Here is a 13,907-nt window from a genome sequence, read left to right as displayed (position 1 = left end):
TCTCTGCATACAGTATGCTTTGTGTGGGTTTTTTTTTTTTTTAATTAAATTATATTGTTGGTAGATCATTTTGACTTGGTCAGTTTAAAAGTAGCTCGCAAGCCAAAAAAGTGTGGGTACCCCTGCTCTAGGGCAAATTTGACCCTCTGTGTTACATTCCTTACAGGGCATTCTTGTAAAGCACGGCACGTTCAAGTTATCTCCGAGACACTAACATTACCTAGCTAGATATCGAGCTAAACTAACCCCACCCCACCCCACCTTTTTTTTAACTAAACCGCGATAGTGGTTATTAGCGCAGGGAGCCGCGCTGAATGCTCCGCGCCGCTCATAGGAACATTCAGCGCAGCTCCCTGCGCTAATAACCGCTATCGTGGTAAAAGTGTGTGTGTGTGGCGGGGGGGGGGGGGCGGTAAATTCCTCAGCCACACAATAACTGCATCGATCCTTCACGTCTTAACAAATCAAACGTAATCCACAAAATGTACGCGCAACACATTCGCAATGTCTTTCTCTTCCTCTCCCGTATTCCAGCACTTCCTGCAGAAACTCCAGCAGAGCCGCCTTTAAGGCCTCAGATGAGCGAATAAAAGGGTGGAGCGAGAGGCGAGGCTTTGGGCGGGACTAAAGGAGGGGCTTGCGGAGAGAGCTTGGTATCAGTATTTGGGGGTTTCACTTCCTGGGCGGTCTGATCTCTTTTTTTTTTTTTTTTTTTTTTTCTGCACTGTTGTTGCTCTTTTGCATTTTCTCCGCTGAGAGCTTTCATTTGACAGTTAGACGAAGGGAGGGAAAGGGGTGGTTAATTTTTTTTTTTTTTTTTTTCTTGGTTGTTTGTTGTTGTTTTTTTTACGTAACTTTCCCCCCCCCCACCCATTTTGGAGCTATGGTTCTCCGTGTGCTTTTTCGGGCTGTAATCATGGGCCCCCCGGGCTCCGGCAAAGGAACCGTCTCCGACAGAATCGTGAAACATTTTGCGCTGAAGCATCTTTCCAGCGGAGATCTGCTCCGAGCGAACATCCAGCGCGGAAGCGGTAAGGGAGCCCAGGTTGGCACGCTGCACACACACACACACACAGCGCCAAAGCTGCTGCCTGTCAGCACTATAGCACATAGTGGGTCCGATATGCTAAAACCAGGGCTTCCCAAACCTATCCTGCTTGGGATATCCACAACAATCAATTTGCATCTGTTGGACCGAGTCTCCAATGCATGCAAATTGATCCATGCATATTCATTATAGATATCCTGAAACCCTGACTGTAGGGCTCCTAGGACAGATTTAGTAAGCTCTGTGCTAAACTTTTTTTTTTTTTTTTTTACATAAACCAAAAAAATATAATAAAGGGGTCATTTTCCTAAATGCTAACGGCATGCTTAGGCTATTTTTGTTGCATCACCTATCTGTGTGGTAATTATTCTTTTGCAATTATTCTTAATATTTTTGAAGGAGTGTGTCAGGGGTAGAAAGTGTGCGTATCTACACTAACCAATTAGTGCATCTACATTATCATGTGCTAACTGGCGGTAAGTGCTCCCATGAAATGTCAATGCAGATATGCTACCCCTAGTTCTTATTTGAGATTTTTTTTTTTTTTATGGAATTAATAGGAGATGGTAGCAGGAGTTTCCATTTTCTTGCTGGAATCTGCAAAAGGGTAGCTTTTTGACTTTAGAGAGCAATATTTCATCAGGGAAAGGTGGTGGATGCATGGAATAAGTTCTCAAGCGAATTGCTAGAGACCAAAACCACAACTGAGTTTTAGAAAGCATAGGATAAACACAAAGGATCCACAGATGCAAAGAAACAAAGGTAAAACAAGATATTAACTGGGCTCTATGACTATGTAGGAGGAATTAAGGTTAGATGGGCCTCAGGGTCTTTATTTATTTATTTAAAAGTTTTCTATACCGTTTAAAGAATTAAACGGTTCACATCAGTTAAGAACAAATATAATATAAATAACAATCAAAATCTTAAAATCTTCAAAAGTAAATGATCTCTTCTGTTCAAATAAGAAAGAGAGGGCATTCAGAAAAATTGAGAGAGGACAGATTCAGAACCAATGCTGGGAGGAGGTTCTTCTTCACCCAAAGGGTGGTGGACACCTGGAATGTGCTTCCAGAGGGTGTGATACGACAGAGTACGGTATTGGGGTTCAAGAAGGGACTGGAAGAATTCCCTGAAGGAAAAGGGGATAGAAGGGTATAGAAGAGGATTACTATACAGGTCCTGGACCTGATGGGCACGATGGACCTCTGGTCTGGCCCAGCAGAGGCACTACTTATGTTCTTATGTTCTAATAAGTCACATAAATGCGGTGACAAACAACTGGGGTTTTAGCTGTTTCTTAAATTGGAGCAGATCAACACACAGTGGCAATTGACCCACCAACGCATTCCACATCTTAAAATCAGCAATTCAGAATGTTATTGCTCTTGTATCTGCATAGTTGCCTTGCATTCTTGGATTTAATAATCTTTCGTTTTCAGATCGTAAAGGATCTGCAGAATTTGGTTTATCTCTGTGTTTCAATGTATTCGGCCGTTAGAGAAAAATGATATACAGAACGCTTCCCTTAAGTCTAATATTGGCCCTTTGTTACATGACAGGGTATTTTAGTGGTTAATAGTTATTGCAGCATCTAGAACAGTGTATTGCAAACTGTGTGCCTCCTGAGATTTGAGGAACCGCATTGAAATTACGGCTATGTGGTCTAGAAATCTGCCATCATGTTATGTTATGTATCAGGAGGGAGTGGGCATCCCTCCTGATGATTTTGGTGGGACTTGTGAGGGGTCCCCTACTGCAGCTGCTCAGCTGATCGTGGCAGGGGAATTCCCTTGCCACAATCAGCTGATGGCAAAGGGATCAGGCGCGATTCTCTAACCGGCGCCTGTGACATGGACGCTGATTAAAGCATTGAGGTGGTTAAGTGGGGTTAGGCTTCTGTCCGTTAGGGCAGACATGATTCTGTAGAGGACACTGGTGTGCAATTCTCAGCCGCTTCTTAGGCAGCGGCTGAAACTGGTGTCCTATACAAAATCTGCCCCTAAATCTAATATAATAAAATGGTAAGCCGCGCATGCGCACTTCCTAAGTATGTGCCGCTTTTCCGTGAGCTGTAGCGACACATAGGAAGTGCGCATGCCCAACTTACGATTCTTTGAAAGATGCGGCGGTGGCTACTCTCACGATCCCCGCCTGCGTCGGACTTCCGACGCAGGCGGGGATCATGAGAGGAGCCACCGCCGCGTCTTTCAACTAAAAAAAAAACAAGGCGGATGTCGGCCCGATGGCTGGAGTTCACCGGCTTCCCTCAACAGGAACCGTCGGGTCTAATTCAAATACTCCTGGCAGGTCGGGAGGGGGCGGAGCAGGCTCGCACGCCTGGCGGGGACCGGACAGGAACTAGACTCCCTGCAGGAGCCCGCCTGATGGCTGGAGATCACCGGACTGGAGAGGGGGAGCAGGTAAGGGGGTGCTGCAGTACAGGAGGAGCAGGGAAGAGGTGATTCTGGACAGGGGGGGGAGGTAACAGGAAGGGAGGCCTACTTCTGGATAGGGGAAGCAGGGAAGAGGTGCTGCTAGATGGGGGGGGGAAAGGGGGGAGGAAAAAGGAAGGGAGAAGGGCTCCTGCAAAGGAGAAGAGCTACTGTTGGATATGGGGAGCTGGAAATGGGGTGATGCTGAACAGGGGGAGATAAAAGGAGAAGGGCTACTGCTATATAGGGGGAGCAGGGAATGGGTGGGGGTGCTGCTGGACAGGGAGGAGGTAAAAGTAAGGGAGAAGGGCTGCTAGCACCCGTTAATGTAACGGGCTAAACAACTAGTATATTTATAAATCTATGCCTTGAAATAATCACAAACTGTATAGGATGCCGTCAGACTGCTGGTGAATGGATGCTCATGTTCCTTGTATCATGTGATATGGTTTCCAAGTGGGGTTTATTAGTACTATAAAACGTATGGATTTCAGTGTGTGGAGGCGAGCACAGGGCTTCAGTTCAGTGCCTTTCAGTGACTGCCAGTGTATCAGGTGCTGCTGTCAGTTTTCCTTGCTTGCAGCTTTTATTATGGTCTTTGAACTTCCTGGCGATTGGCCAGTACTTAGTAACCAGTCTGGTCTTGTTGCAAAACTACCAGATAATTCTAGGTCGGGAGCGTAGTATGACCTTCAGCAGAAGACCTATGAAAGTCATGTTACTTTTGAGCATGGAGAGGAAGTGCCAAAAATTCAGATTGTGAGTCCATTAGGGACAGAGAACGTTCTAGCTGTCAATGAGCCACAATTCATGTCTAGAATGCTCATTCCTTATTATGCCCCTCGTTCTCTATGATCATCATCACAAGACTTATTAACTGTCCCTTCCTTAAAAATGACATGTTTTCTGTTACAGCTCCATAAACATGGAATGCATTGCCACTTTACATCAGAAAAGAAAAAGATCTTATCTCTTTTTTAAAAACTTTTTTATTTAACGATGCTTTTATCAAATAAACTACGAGACCTTTTATTAATTAAATGCAGAACTTAAAATTTTTTTTTTTTTAACCTTCCCCGTGTTCTTTCCTCTTTATGTTTTTCTACCTGAGACAATTGTAACTTTACCCCCCTTTTCCTTCTATATCATGTCTGTCTTTAAGCTACATGTATGAAGAAATTTATAATGTGTTATAAGTATTTTAACTTTTTACTTGTGTCTTAAAACTGTTTGTCTTCTAAAAAGTTTTTTTTAAAAAATTGTTCATCGCTTAGAACATTTGTATAGGCGATTCATCAAATAATAATAAACTTGAAACTACCTGTATATAATATGTAAAGCACTTTGGTTGTACCACAGAAAGGTGGCATATGAAGAATAAAATAGAATAAACTCTAGATTTTGTACAGAATTTACTCAATTCACAAACACGTTCTCAACAGGCTGAGTTTAATCATACTACCAAATATGTGAGGCTTGTTAAGGCTTAAAGACCAATAACTAACACATTAACTCTTTGACTGTGAGGCATGAGGAAAGGAAAGGTTCCCTGGATTTTTATAAAAGTAAACTCTGTATTAATGATTCATTTTTACTATTTATGTATCTTCTGTTATATTGCGATATGTTTGACCAGGAAGAATAAAAATATCCAGTTTGTGGGCTAACACAATGACCGTGGTAGTGCTGCACGGCACCGCTGCTGCATGGAGGACCTGGGTTTGACTTCAGGGTCTGGTTTCTGCTCCTTGACTTTGTGTGCCAAGGCAGCAGTTGCAGATAAGAGTCCGTAGTTGGCAGCGACCCAAAAAGAGTCTTCATGCATGTCTGGCATACAGAGACCATATATGCTATGGCTGGGCTAGGTGAGTTGTGAGAAGATGTGAAACAGGAGGAACTTGCCTGGAAAATCTTAAACAAGACTCACAGCGGCGGATCCCAGCTCTGGTTCCAAAGGGAACTGGAAACCCCAAAGGAGCAGAAGAAAGCTGTATTGAAGAACAGGAGTGCTAGGAATGGATGAGAAAATGACACCCTTTTGCTGCTCTGGTGAATTGCTCAGTTTGTGGATTACTGCCTACTGTCTATCATTCCCACACCTTTGAGAGGATTCATAACGACTCCTGATGAAGACACATTATTTATGTGTCAAAACACTGGCCATGTCGAGCTGAGCTGTAATCCATCCTATGTGATTCTCCAGTAAAGTTTGTGTGTGCCTAAGGAAGGACTATCCTCTCGTTCTCACTTTTTTTTTCTGCTTGTGCACCCTTTTGCCAATAACAGCTACTCGGAACACCTAGGGATTGCTATGGGACTGTGGGATTCTCTTGCTATTGGACTGTAAGCTGTAAGTTGTAAGTGCTATTTTTTAATATATTCTGTAATGTATTCATGCATGCGCTATTTTAATAGGGGTTGCCATACAACTTATGAAGAACTGGAAAAATTGGGACCGGTTGAATTATACCTTCTGGTGGAACTCTTTTTATGCCATATTTTTTTAAAATGGAGTGTATGATAGCCATACAGCAGGGGCATTATAAAAAATTTAAGGATGTTTGGGAGCCATTAACAAAATTTTGTAAGGCATGATTATTATTTTTTCCCTCTGAATATACGCGTCCAAGGTGGGGGGGGGGGGGGGGGATACTTTGATCTTTTTATGGTTGAGAGTAATTGTTAGGTGTATAATGGGGGGGGGGGTTGATATATATAATTGATATGTAATATAATTTGATAGAATATTAAGTGCTGTTAAAGTGTAAAATGTTTTTAATTATGTTGCACTTATTGTTAGTTTTTAAACTGAATAAAGAAGATTCTAGAACTTGGACACACAAGGAAATGATAAGAAAATAGTTAAAGGAGGGGGGAGGGGTTAAGGGGAGGGAATTATTCTCTTTATCATAAATTATAAATAAAATATTATAATAGATGATATTCTTACATGAAAATAACGTAATAAAGGGAGGGGGAAAAGGTTCATATTTAAATAATAATTGATAAAATCATTACAATATATATGTTGTATAACTTTATAAGAAAAATAATTACAATTATATGATATATAAAACCATAAGAATAATAAGATAAGAAATGTTATATATAAAATATATTATAGAAATATCAAGTGTATTGTTAAGATAATTGTATGAAAATTTATGACACTTGTTGTTAAATGAAAAAAAATCAATAAAAAACTTAAATATTAAACTGAATAAAGAATTTTAAAAAAAGTTTCAAAATGAATAATTATATATAAAAAAAGAAAAAAACCTGGAATATAAATGATAATTAACATTTTCTCTGCGTATTGTGTGCTTTGTTAAAAATTTTATTGTTGGTAGATCATTTTGACTTGGTCATTTTAAAAGTAGCTCACAAGCCCAAAACGTGTGGGCACCCCTGGACTAGCACAAGATCAGGTTGTCAGGAACAATACACATTCTTGTTAGTTTGTTTATTTATTTGTTCATTCACTTTTCTATACCGTTCTCCCAGGAGAGCTCAGAACGATTTACATGAATTTATTCAGGTACTCAAGCATTTTTCCCTGTCTGTCCCGGAGTGCTCACAATCTACCTAATGTACCTAAGGCAATGGGGGGTGGGATTAAGTGCTTTGCCCAGGGTCACACATTTAGCTTTTTAAATCAATCTATGGTACTTCTTCTGATCAATTAGTATATTCCTTACATCTTCCTAAAAATCTCTCTTCATCTTGAACTATGAAGTGTCTGTGAAAAATGCCTCTAGGAAGAAACTATTGGAATTTACTTTTTGCATATCAGGGTGCTAAACTGTGGATCTCCTTGTCACCGTATTAGATCAAATCTCATTCTCTTTTTTTGGAAACCTCTTAAAGCAGTTGTTCTTAAACCTGCCCAGGGGGACCTTCAGCCAGTTGGGTTTTCAAGATACCCTAATGAATATGCATGAGGTAGATTTGCATATACTAGAGGTGACCAGCATGCAAATCTGCGTCATGCATTTTCATTAGGGATATCTTGAAAACACGACCGGCTGGGGGGGGGGGGGGTGGGGTCCCCCAGGACAGATTTAAGAACAATCATCTTTATATGTTTAGCGTCAATTTTTATGATCTTATTTGATCTATTTTTGATTGTTAATTAAGGTGTATTTTAAGTTGAAATTCCCCTTGTTGAGGGTCTTTTTTGAGTCCAGTAGGAGATGAAATGCATGAACAAAACTTTGTTCATGGCACAGACAGGTAGAGACTTCCTGGGGGAGAGTAGTTGGTAGGTGTCCTATAATTACATAATTGCTTTCAGAGGATCAATATAGATGTGGATGGTGGATAAAGAACAGAAAGGAACTTGATCTCTTTCTTTTTTTTTTTTTTTTGTCATGCTACCACTAGTAATCATTAGTGATGACATGAAAACTGCCAATCAAGTGGAAAAGGCTTCCTCCAAGGCAAGGCAAATGATGGGTTGTATCCGTAGAGGTTTTATCAGCAGGATGCCAGAGGTCATAATGCCACTGTACAGGTCCATGGTGAGACCTCATTTGGAATATTGTGTTCAATTCTGGAGACCACATTACCAGAAAGATGTGCTGAGAGTTGAGTCAGTTCAGCGGATGGCCACCAGGATGGTCTCGGGGCTCAAGGATCTTCCGTATGAAGTAAGGCTGAATAAATTGCAGCTGTACTCACTTGAAGAACGAAGAGAGAGAGGAGACATGATTGAGACATTTAAATATATCACGGGTCGTATCGAGGTGGAAGAGGATATCTTTCGTCTTATGGGACCTTCGTCCACCAGAGAGCATCCGCTGAAAATCAGGGGAGGGAAATTTCATGGGGACTCCAGAAAGTATTTCTTCACTGAGAGGGTGGTCGATCATTGGAATGAACTCCCACGGCAGGTGATTGAGGCCAACAGCGTGGCAGATTTCAAAAATAAATGGGATATTCATGTGGGATCTCTGATGAGGTAAGGGCAGGAGGTTGGGGGAAGGGTCACTGGAGTGGGCAGACTTGATGGGCTTTGGCCCTTTTCTGCCGTCATTTTTCTATGTTTCTATGTTTCTACTTTGGTTGGGAAATGTTTGGAGAAGGGGTAGACCATATAAAATATTTGAAATGGTCATCACTATTGTTATTTTTTCACGATGGAGGGCTGCCTTGTGTATCACATGATACAAGGAACATGAGCATCCATTCACCAGCAGTCTGACGGCATCCTATACAGTTTGTGATTATTTCAAGGCATAGATTTATAAATATATTTAGGAGCAGATTCTGTATAGGACGCCAGTCTCAGCTGCCGCCTAAGAAGCGGCTGAGAATCGCACACCAGAAGCCTAACCCCGCTTAACCACCTCAATTCTTTAATCAGCGTCCATGTCACAGGTGCTAGTTAGAGAATCGTGCCTGATCCCTTTGCCATCAGCTGATTGTGGCAAGGGAATTCCCCTGCCACGATCAGCTGAGCGGCTGCAGTAGGGGACCCCTCACAAGTCCCACCAAAATCATCAGGAGGGATGCCCACTCCCTCCTGATACATAACATAACATAATAGCAGATTTCTAGACCGCATAGCCGTAATTTCAATGCGGTTAACAAAAGATTATGCTATGAGAAAATACAGGAATAATATAATATACAGAAATCTACTTGCTTGGGAGGAATTTTCTGAGACGTGTGCTGGCACCATATGCACCGGGACTTTACTCTTGACAGCAGGTTATATTAACTTAAAAGCCCCCTACACATGCTCTTAAAATTCTGAACATGTATGCTGTGCGTACATTTATAAATAAACCCGCACAAGTCACTAGTGGAATTTGGGCCGAGTGAGGGTGAGGTGGCCAGAGCGTGAAAATTACAGAATCCGATGATTTATGTATGTTTTGTTTACAGTGTAGGTGTGAACATTTATATCTGCTTTGTCCTACCTGAAATATAGGTGTATTTTTGATTTGTTACACAGGTATTCTATAAGGAATTCCATCACAAATTAGCTCCAAATAAGTGTCACTTTATAGAATCACTCCCCACATATATTATCTAGCATGGACTATTTTAATATTGTCATCTTCAATAACCTTACTGTCAGCAAATAAAAAAAAAATGTTCCTGATACTATCTGGAGTGGCACTACAGTCAATAGTTAAAACCTGGAAAGATTTCACATTGTTGAATTTTCACTTTGATGGATTCTTAGTTGGGATGTTGCTCATTACCATAGAAAAAGTTTGTTGATGCTGTTTCACCTAGTATTTGATAGTTACTACTGTATTGTAACGCAGAATATACCTTTACACGTGTATTCTACTTGTACTGTTTGCATCATCAATAAAATGGTTTAAAAGTAACTCCCTTTGAATATCAAGTCCTTTATGTATGTGCACAGAAAAGAGTAAAACTAAGGAGTTAAGAACAGATAATAAGCACGTAGTTGATCTCGGTTAGGATGGGTATAACCAGTTAATCCATTTCATTAATTAAAGGCCTGGTGGAAAAATTAGACACAGTTCTTGTTGGAATGAGTTCAGGAAGGTGGTTCTGTTCCTGTGAAGGTGCACTGAGAGGCACCAGACTATTTGTATAGAGAAAACGGTTACTGGCTTAGTGAGAGCAGAGAGAATTAACTGCTGTCCTGCTGGAACATCATGTGCCCTGCCACCTACTCTGAGAATCATTTTGTGGGAAGCAATTATCCTATGAGCGCCTCTGTCCTGGGGCATTGCTGGCCCTGCCCATCAGTTGATATCACTTGAGGCGTGAGTTGACAAATGGTAGAGGAGCGCCTCCTTCATCAAGATGACAAAGGGTGCTCCTTTAAACATAAGAATATAAGAATTGCCGCTGCTGGGTCAGACCAGTGGTCTATCATGCCCAGCAGTCCGCTCATGCGGCGGCCTTCTGGTCAAAGACCAGCACCCTAACTGAGACTAGCCCTACCAGCGCACGTTCTTTTTCAGCAGGAACTTGTCTAACTTTGTCTTGAATCCTTGGAGGTGTTTTCCCCTATAACAGCCTCTGGAAGAGCATTCCAGCTTTCTACCACTCTCTGGGTGAAGAAGAACTTCCTTACGTTTGTACGGAATCTAACCCCTTTCAACTTTAGAGAGTGGCCTCTCCCTACCTTGAAGAGTGTGAACAACCTGTCCTTATCTACTAAGTCTATCCCCTTCAGTACCTTGAATGTTTCGATCATGTCCCCTCTCAATCTCCTCTGTTCGAGGGAGAAGAGGCCGAGTTTCTCTAATCTTTTGCTGTACGGCAGCTCCTCCAGCCCCTTAACCATCTTAGTCACTCTTCTCTGGACCCTTTCGAGTAGTACCGTGTCCTTCTTCATGTATGGCGACCAATGCTGGACACAATACTCCAGGTGAGGGTGTACCATGGCCCGGTACAGCGGCATGATAACCTTCTCTGATCTGTTCGTGATCCCCTTCTTTATCATTCCTAGCATTCTGTTTGCCCTTTTTGCCGCCACCGCACATTGTGTGGACGGCTTCATCGACTTGTCGATCAGAACTCCCAAGTCCCTTTCCTGGGAGGTCTCTCCAAGTACCGCCCCGGACATCCTTTATTCGTGCATGAGATTTTTGTTACCGACATGCATCATTTTACACTTATCCACATTGAACCTCATCTGCCATGTCGATGCCCATTCCTCGAGCCTGATTATGTCATGTTGCAGATCTTCGCAATCCCCCTGCATCTTTACTACTCTGAATAACTTTGTATCATCCGCAAATTTAATCACCTCGCTCGTTGTACCTATGTCCAGATCATTTATAAAAATGTTAAAGAGCACGGGTCCAAGAACCAAGCCCTGTAGCACCCCACTGGTGATGCTCTTCCAGTCCAAGGACTGTGGGAGAGATCTCATATTAGGGTCTTATTTGATTGTTATTTATGATGGCCTCTATTGAAGTTATGATGGAGAGGGGTAAATATGGACAACTTTCATCAGTGAAATGGTGTCAATAAGATAGAGGAAGAGATTGGTTTGTTTTAACAAAGGTTAAGGTTTTATCCGATTGGGAGATGAATGCAAGATATGTGCATATTGGGCTGTTAAATGCACATTCTGTGAAAAATATGATTTTTTTTGTGTGTGTGTGTGACAAAATCATGGCTGAAGAATTCTGATAGGATGTGTGCTAAACAATGGTGGTAAAGGGGATGGAATTTCTTTTGTGAGAGGAAAAACTAAAACGGTTAGGGCTCTTCAGCTTGGACAACAGACGGCTGATGGGAGATATGATTGAAGTCTACAAAATCCTGAGTGGAGTAGAACGGGTACAAGTGGATTGATTTTTCACTTTGTCAAAAATTACAAAGACTAGGGGACACTAGATGAAGTTACAGGAAAATACTTTTAAAATCTTTGGAGGAAATTTTTTTCACTTAGAGAATAGTTAAGCTCTGGAACGTGTTGCCAGAGGATGTGGTAAGAGCAGATAGCGTAGCTGGTTTTAAGAAAGGTTTGGACAAGTTCAGAGAAAGACACGGGGGAAACCACTGCTTGCCCTATATCGGTAGCAAGGAATATTGCTACTCCTTGGGTTTTGGACTGGACTGGGACTGGATTGGCCACCATGAGAACGGGCTACTGGGTTTGACGGACCATTGGTCTGACCCAATAAGGCTATTCTTATGTTCTTATGTCCAGAGGGATATGAGTGTGAATGGTCTTATCAGGGTGCAAAGGGGGGAGGTTCATTGTTTTGTTTTTTAAAGAACTTTAAGGTTGAAGTTAGTAGTGAAGGAGGAAATTAGTTTTGAGTTTCTAATTTTACGGGAAAAGAGTACAGTAGAATCTCTTATCCAGCACCTATGGGGATTGGTGGATGCCAGATAACTGTAATTTCTGGTTATTTGAAAGTTAATGTAAAAATAGTTGTGTCTCCCTTCCCACCTCACTCTATCATCCCCCCTCCTCCCCTTGTAGGTCCAGCATCTTCTTCCCTTCTTTCTTGGTCAGTTTCACTCTCTCCCTCCCATACTCGAAGCAGCAGAGCCTGACAACCTCCTATTTGTTTTTTGCATCAATAAAAATTGTTTGATCGTAATAAATATGTTCATTCGGAAAGGAATCAATAACAAATGCCTGTTGAAAAAAGTATGTTTTCTTCAACAGCTTTTTAAACATTTTATGATTTAAGTTCAGTACGGATAGTTTTCAGAAGTTAATTCTAATGACTAGCTGCTAAGAAAAAAAAAAGCATTATGTGTTGATTCCCACTTTGTTCTATGTACAGGCAGTAGGACTAATCTATTGTCCTGCAAAGATCTCGATGTTGGATGTGGAGTGTATGGAAATAGTCATGGATTGTAAGTAACTAGGTTTTGAAGTATGTAATGCTTTATGTGTCAATTGCATATGACATTAATCATATTAGAAAAATCCACTACCTTGCAGAAAGTACAGACCTGATCATCAAAATCAGCAATGTCGGCCCTTGTCCCCCAAAGAAAGTGTACAAAGGTTAGCATTGGTGGATCACATAACATGTGGACACTTAGATTGATTAACCCTATGGTATAACCTAATGCTCTTGAAGGGCACATTGCCCTTCTCAGTGTCTCAGTTCCTTGTTCTTTTTATGTTGCTTAATACCCCCTCTGCACTAACTTCACACCCCTGTAATTTCCTGCAGATGTCCAGGATGTGGATTTCACTTAGAAGCAGACTTTCAGGCTTTTACTAAGCTTTCACTAGGGCAAAGGGCAATCTGTCTTCTGTAAGGCTGCAAGAGATTTAATCATTTTAGCATACAAAGAAAATTCAGTTTCATAGCTCTGCTTTTATGGCTCATTTTAGAGACTGGCACGAGGACAAATTTTTCCCCTGTCCCTGCGAGAACTAATTTTCCCATCCTGTCCCCGCGAGTTCTTTTCCTGTCCTTATCCCATTCCTGCAATCTCTGTCCTTGTATGCACAAGCCTCAAACACTTTAAAATCAAAAGTATTTGAGGCTTGTGTGGTTAAGGCAGAGCTGACAGAGATAGCGACAAAACCTGTGGTTACGGGACGGGGGAAATTGAGTTCCTGCGGGAATGGGGAGAAATTTGTCTCTGTGTCATTCTCTAGCTCATGTCACAGAAATACCTTAAAGATCTGTGGACATATTCTCTGAAGGGGGGGGCCTAATAGGGCCATCAAATGTCGCTATCTGTATTGTGGCGATGAACACCTCGGTGCAGGTGTTTCAAAAAGCATTCTGACTACCTACTTTGAAAATAGAGTGCTCTGTGTTTCCTGGTACAAATTAATTTCTGTGGCAACGGGCAAACGTGTCATGGCAGGAGTTGCGAAAGTGTGTGTGTGTGTAGCTAGGCTTAAGGAATCAGCCATGTTACTAATAGAAGGAGTCCCGAGGCAGCCTTTGCCTTTGCTGTAGAAAAATTCAAGCTGGTGCTGAGAATGAGTCGTGGGT

General features: G+C 41.6%; 1 protein-coding gene across 1 annotated transcript in view; it reads left to right on the top strand.

Moving 5' to 3' along the window:
* Positions 1-824: 824 nt before the first annotated feature.
* AK3 (adenylate kinase 3) overlaps positions 825-13,907 on the top strand; it is a 44,150-nt gene continuing 31,067 nt past the window's right edge. Inside the window, exon 1 of the mRNA XM_033925570.1 lies at positions 825-1,031. Coding sequence (XP_033781461.1) covers positions 884-1,031 — 148 coding nt within the window. The 5' untranslated portion in view covers positions 825-883. The remainder of the gene's footprint in view (positions 1,032-13,907) is intronic.

Source organism: Geotrypetes seraphini, chromosome 1 (assembly GCF_902459505.1).
Source record: "Geotrypetes seraphini chromosome 1, aGeoSer1.1, whole genome shotgun sequence".
NCBI classification, from domain to species: Eukaryota; Metazoa; Chordata; class Amphibia; order Gymnophiona; family Dermophiidae; genus Geotrypetes; species Geotrypetes seraphini.
This window is presented reverse-complemented; position numbering and strand designations above follow the sequence as displayed.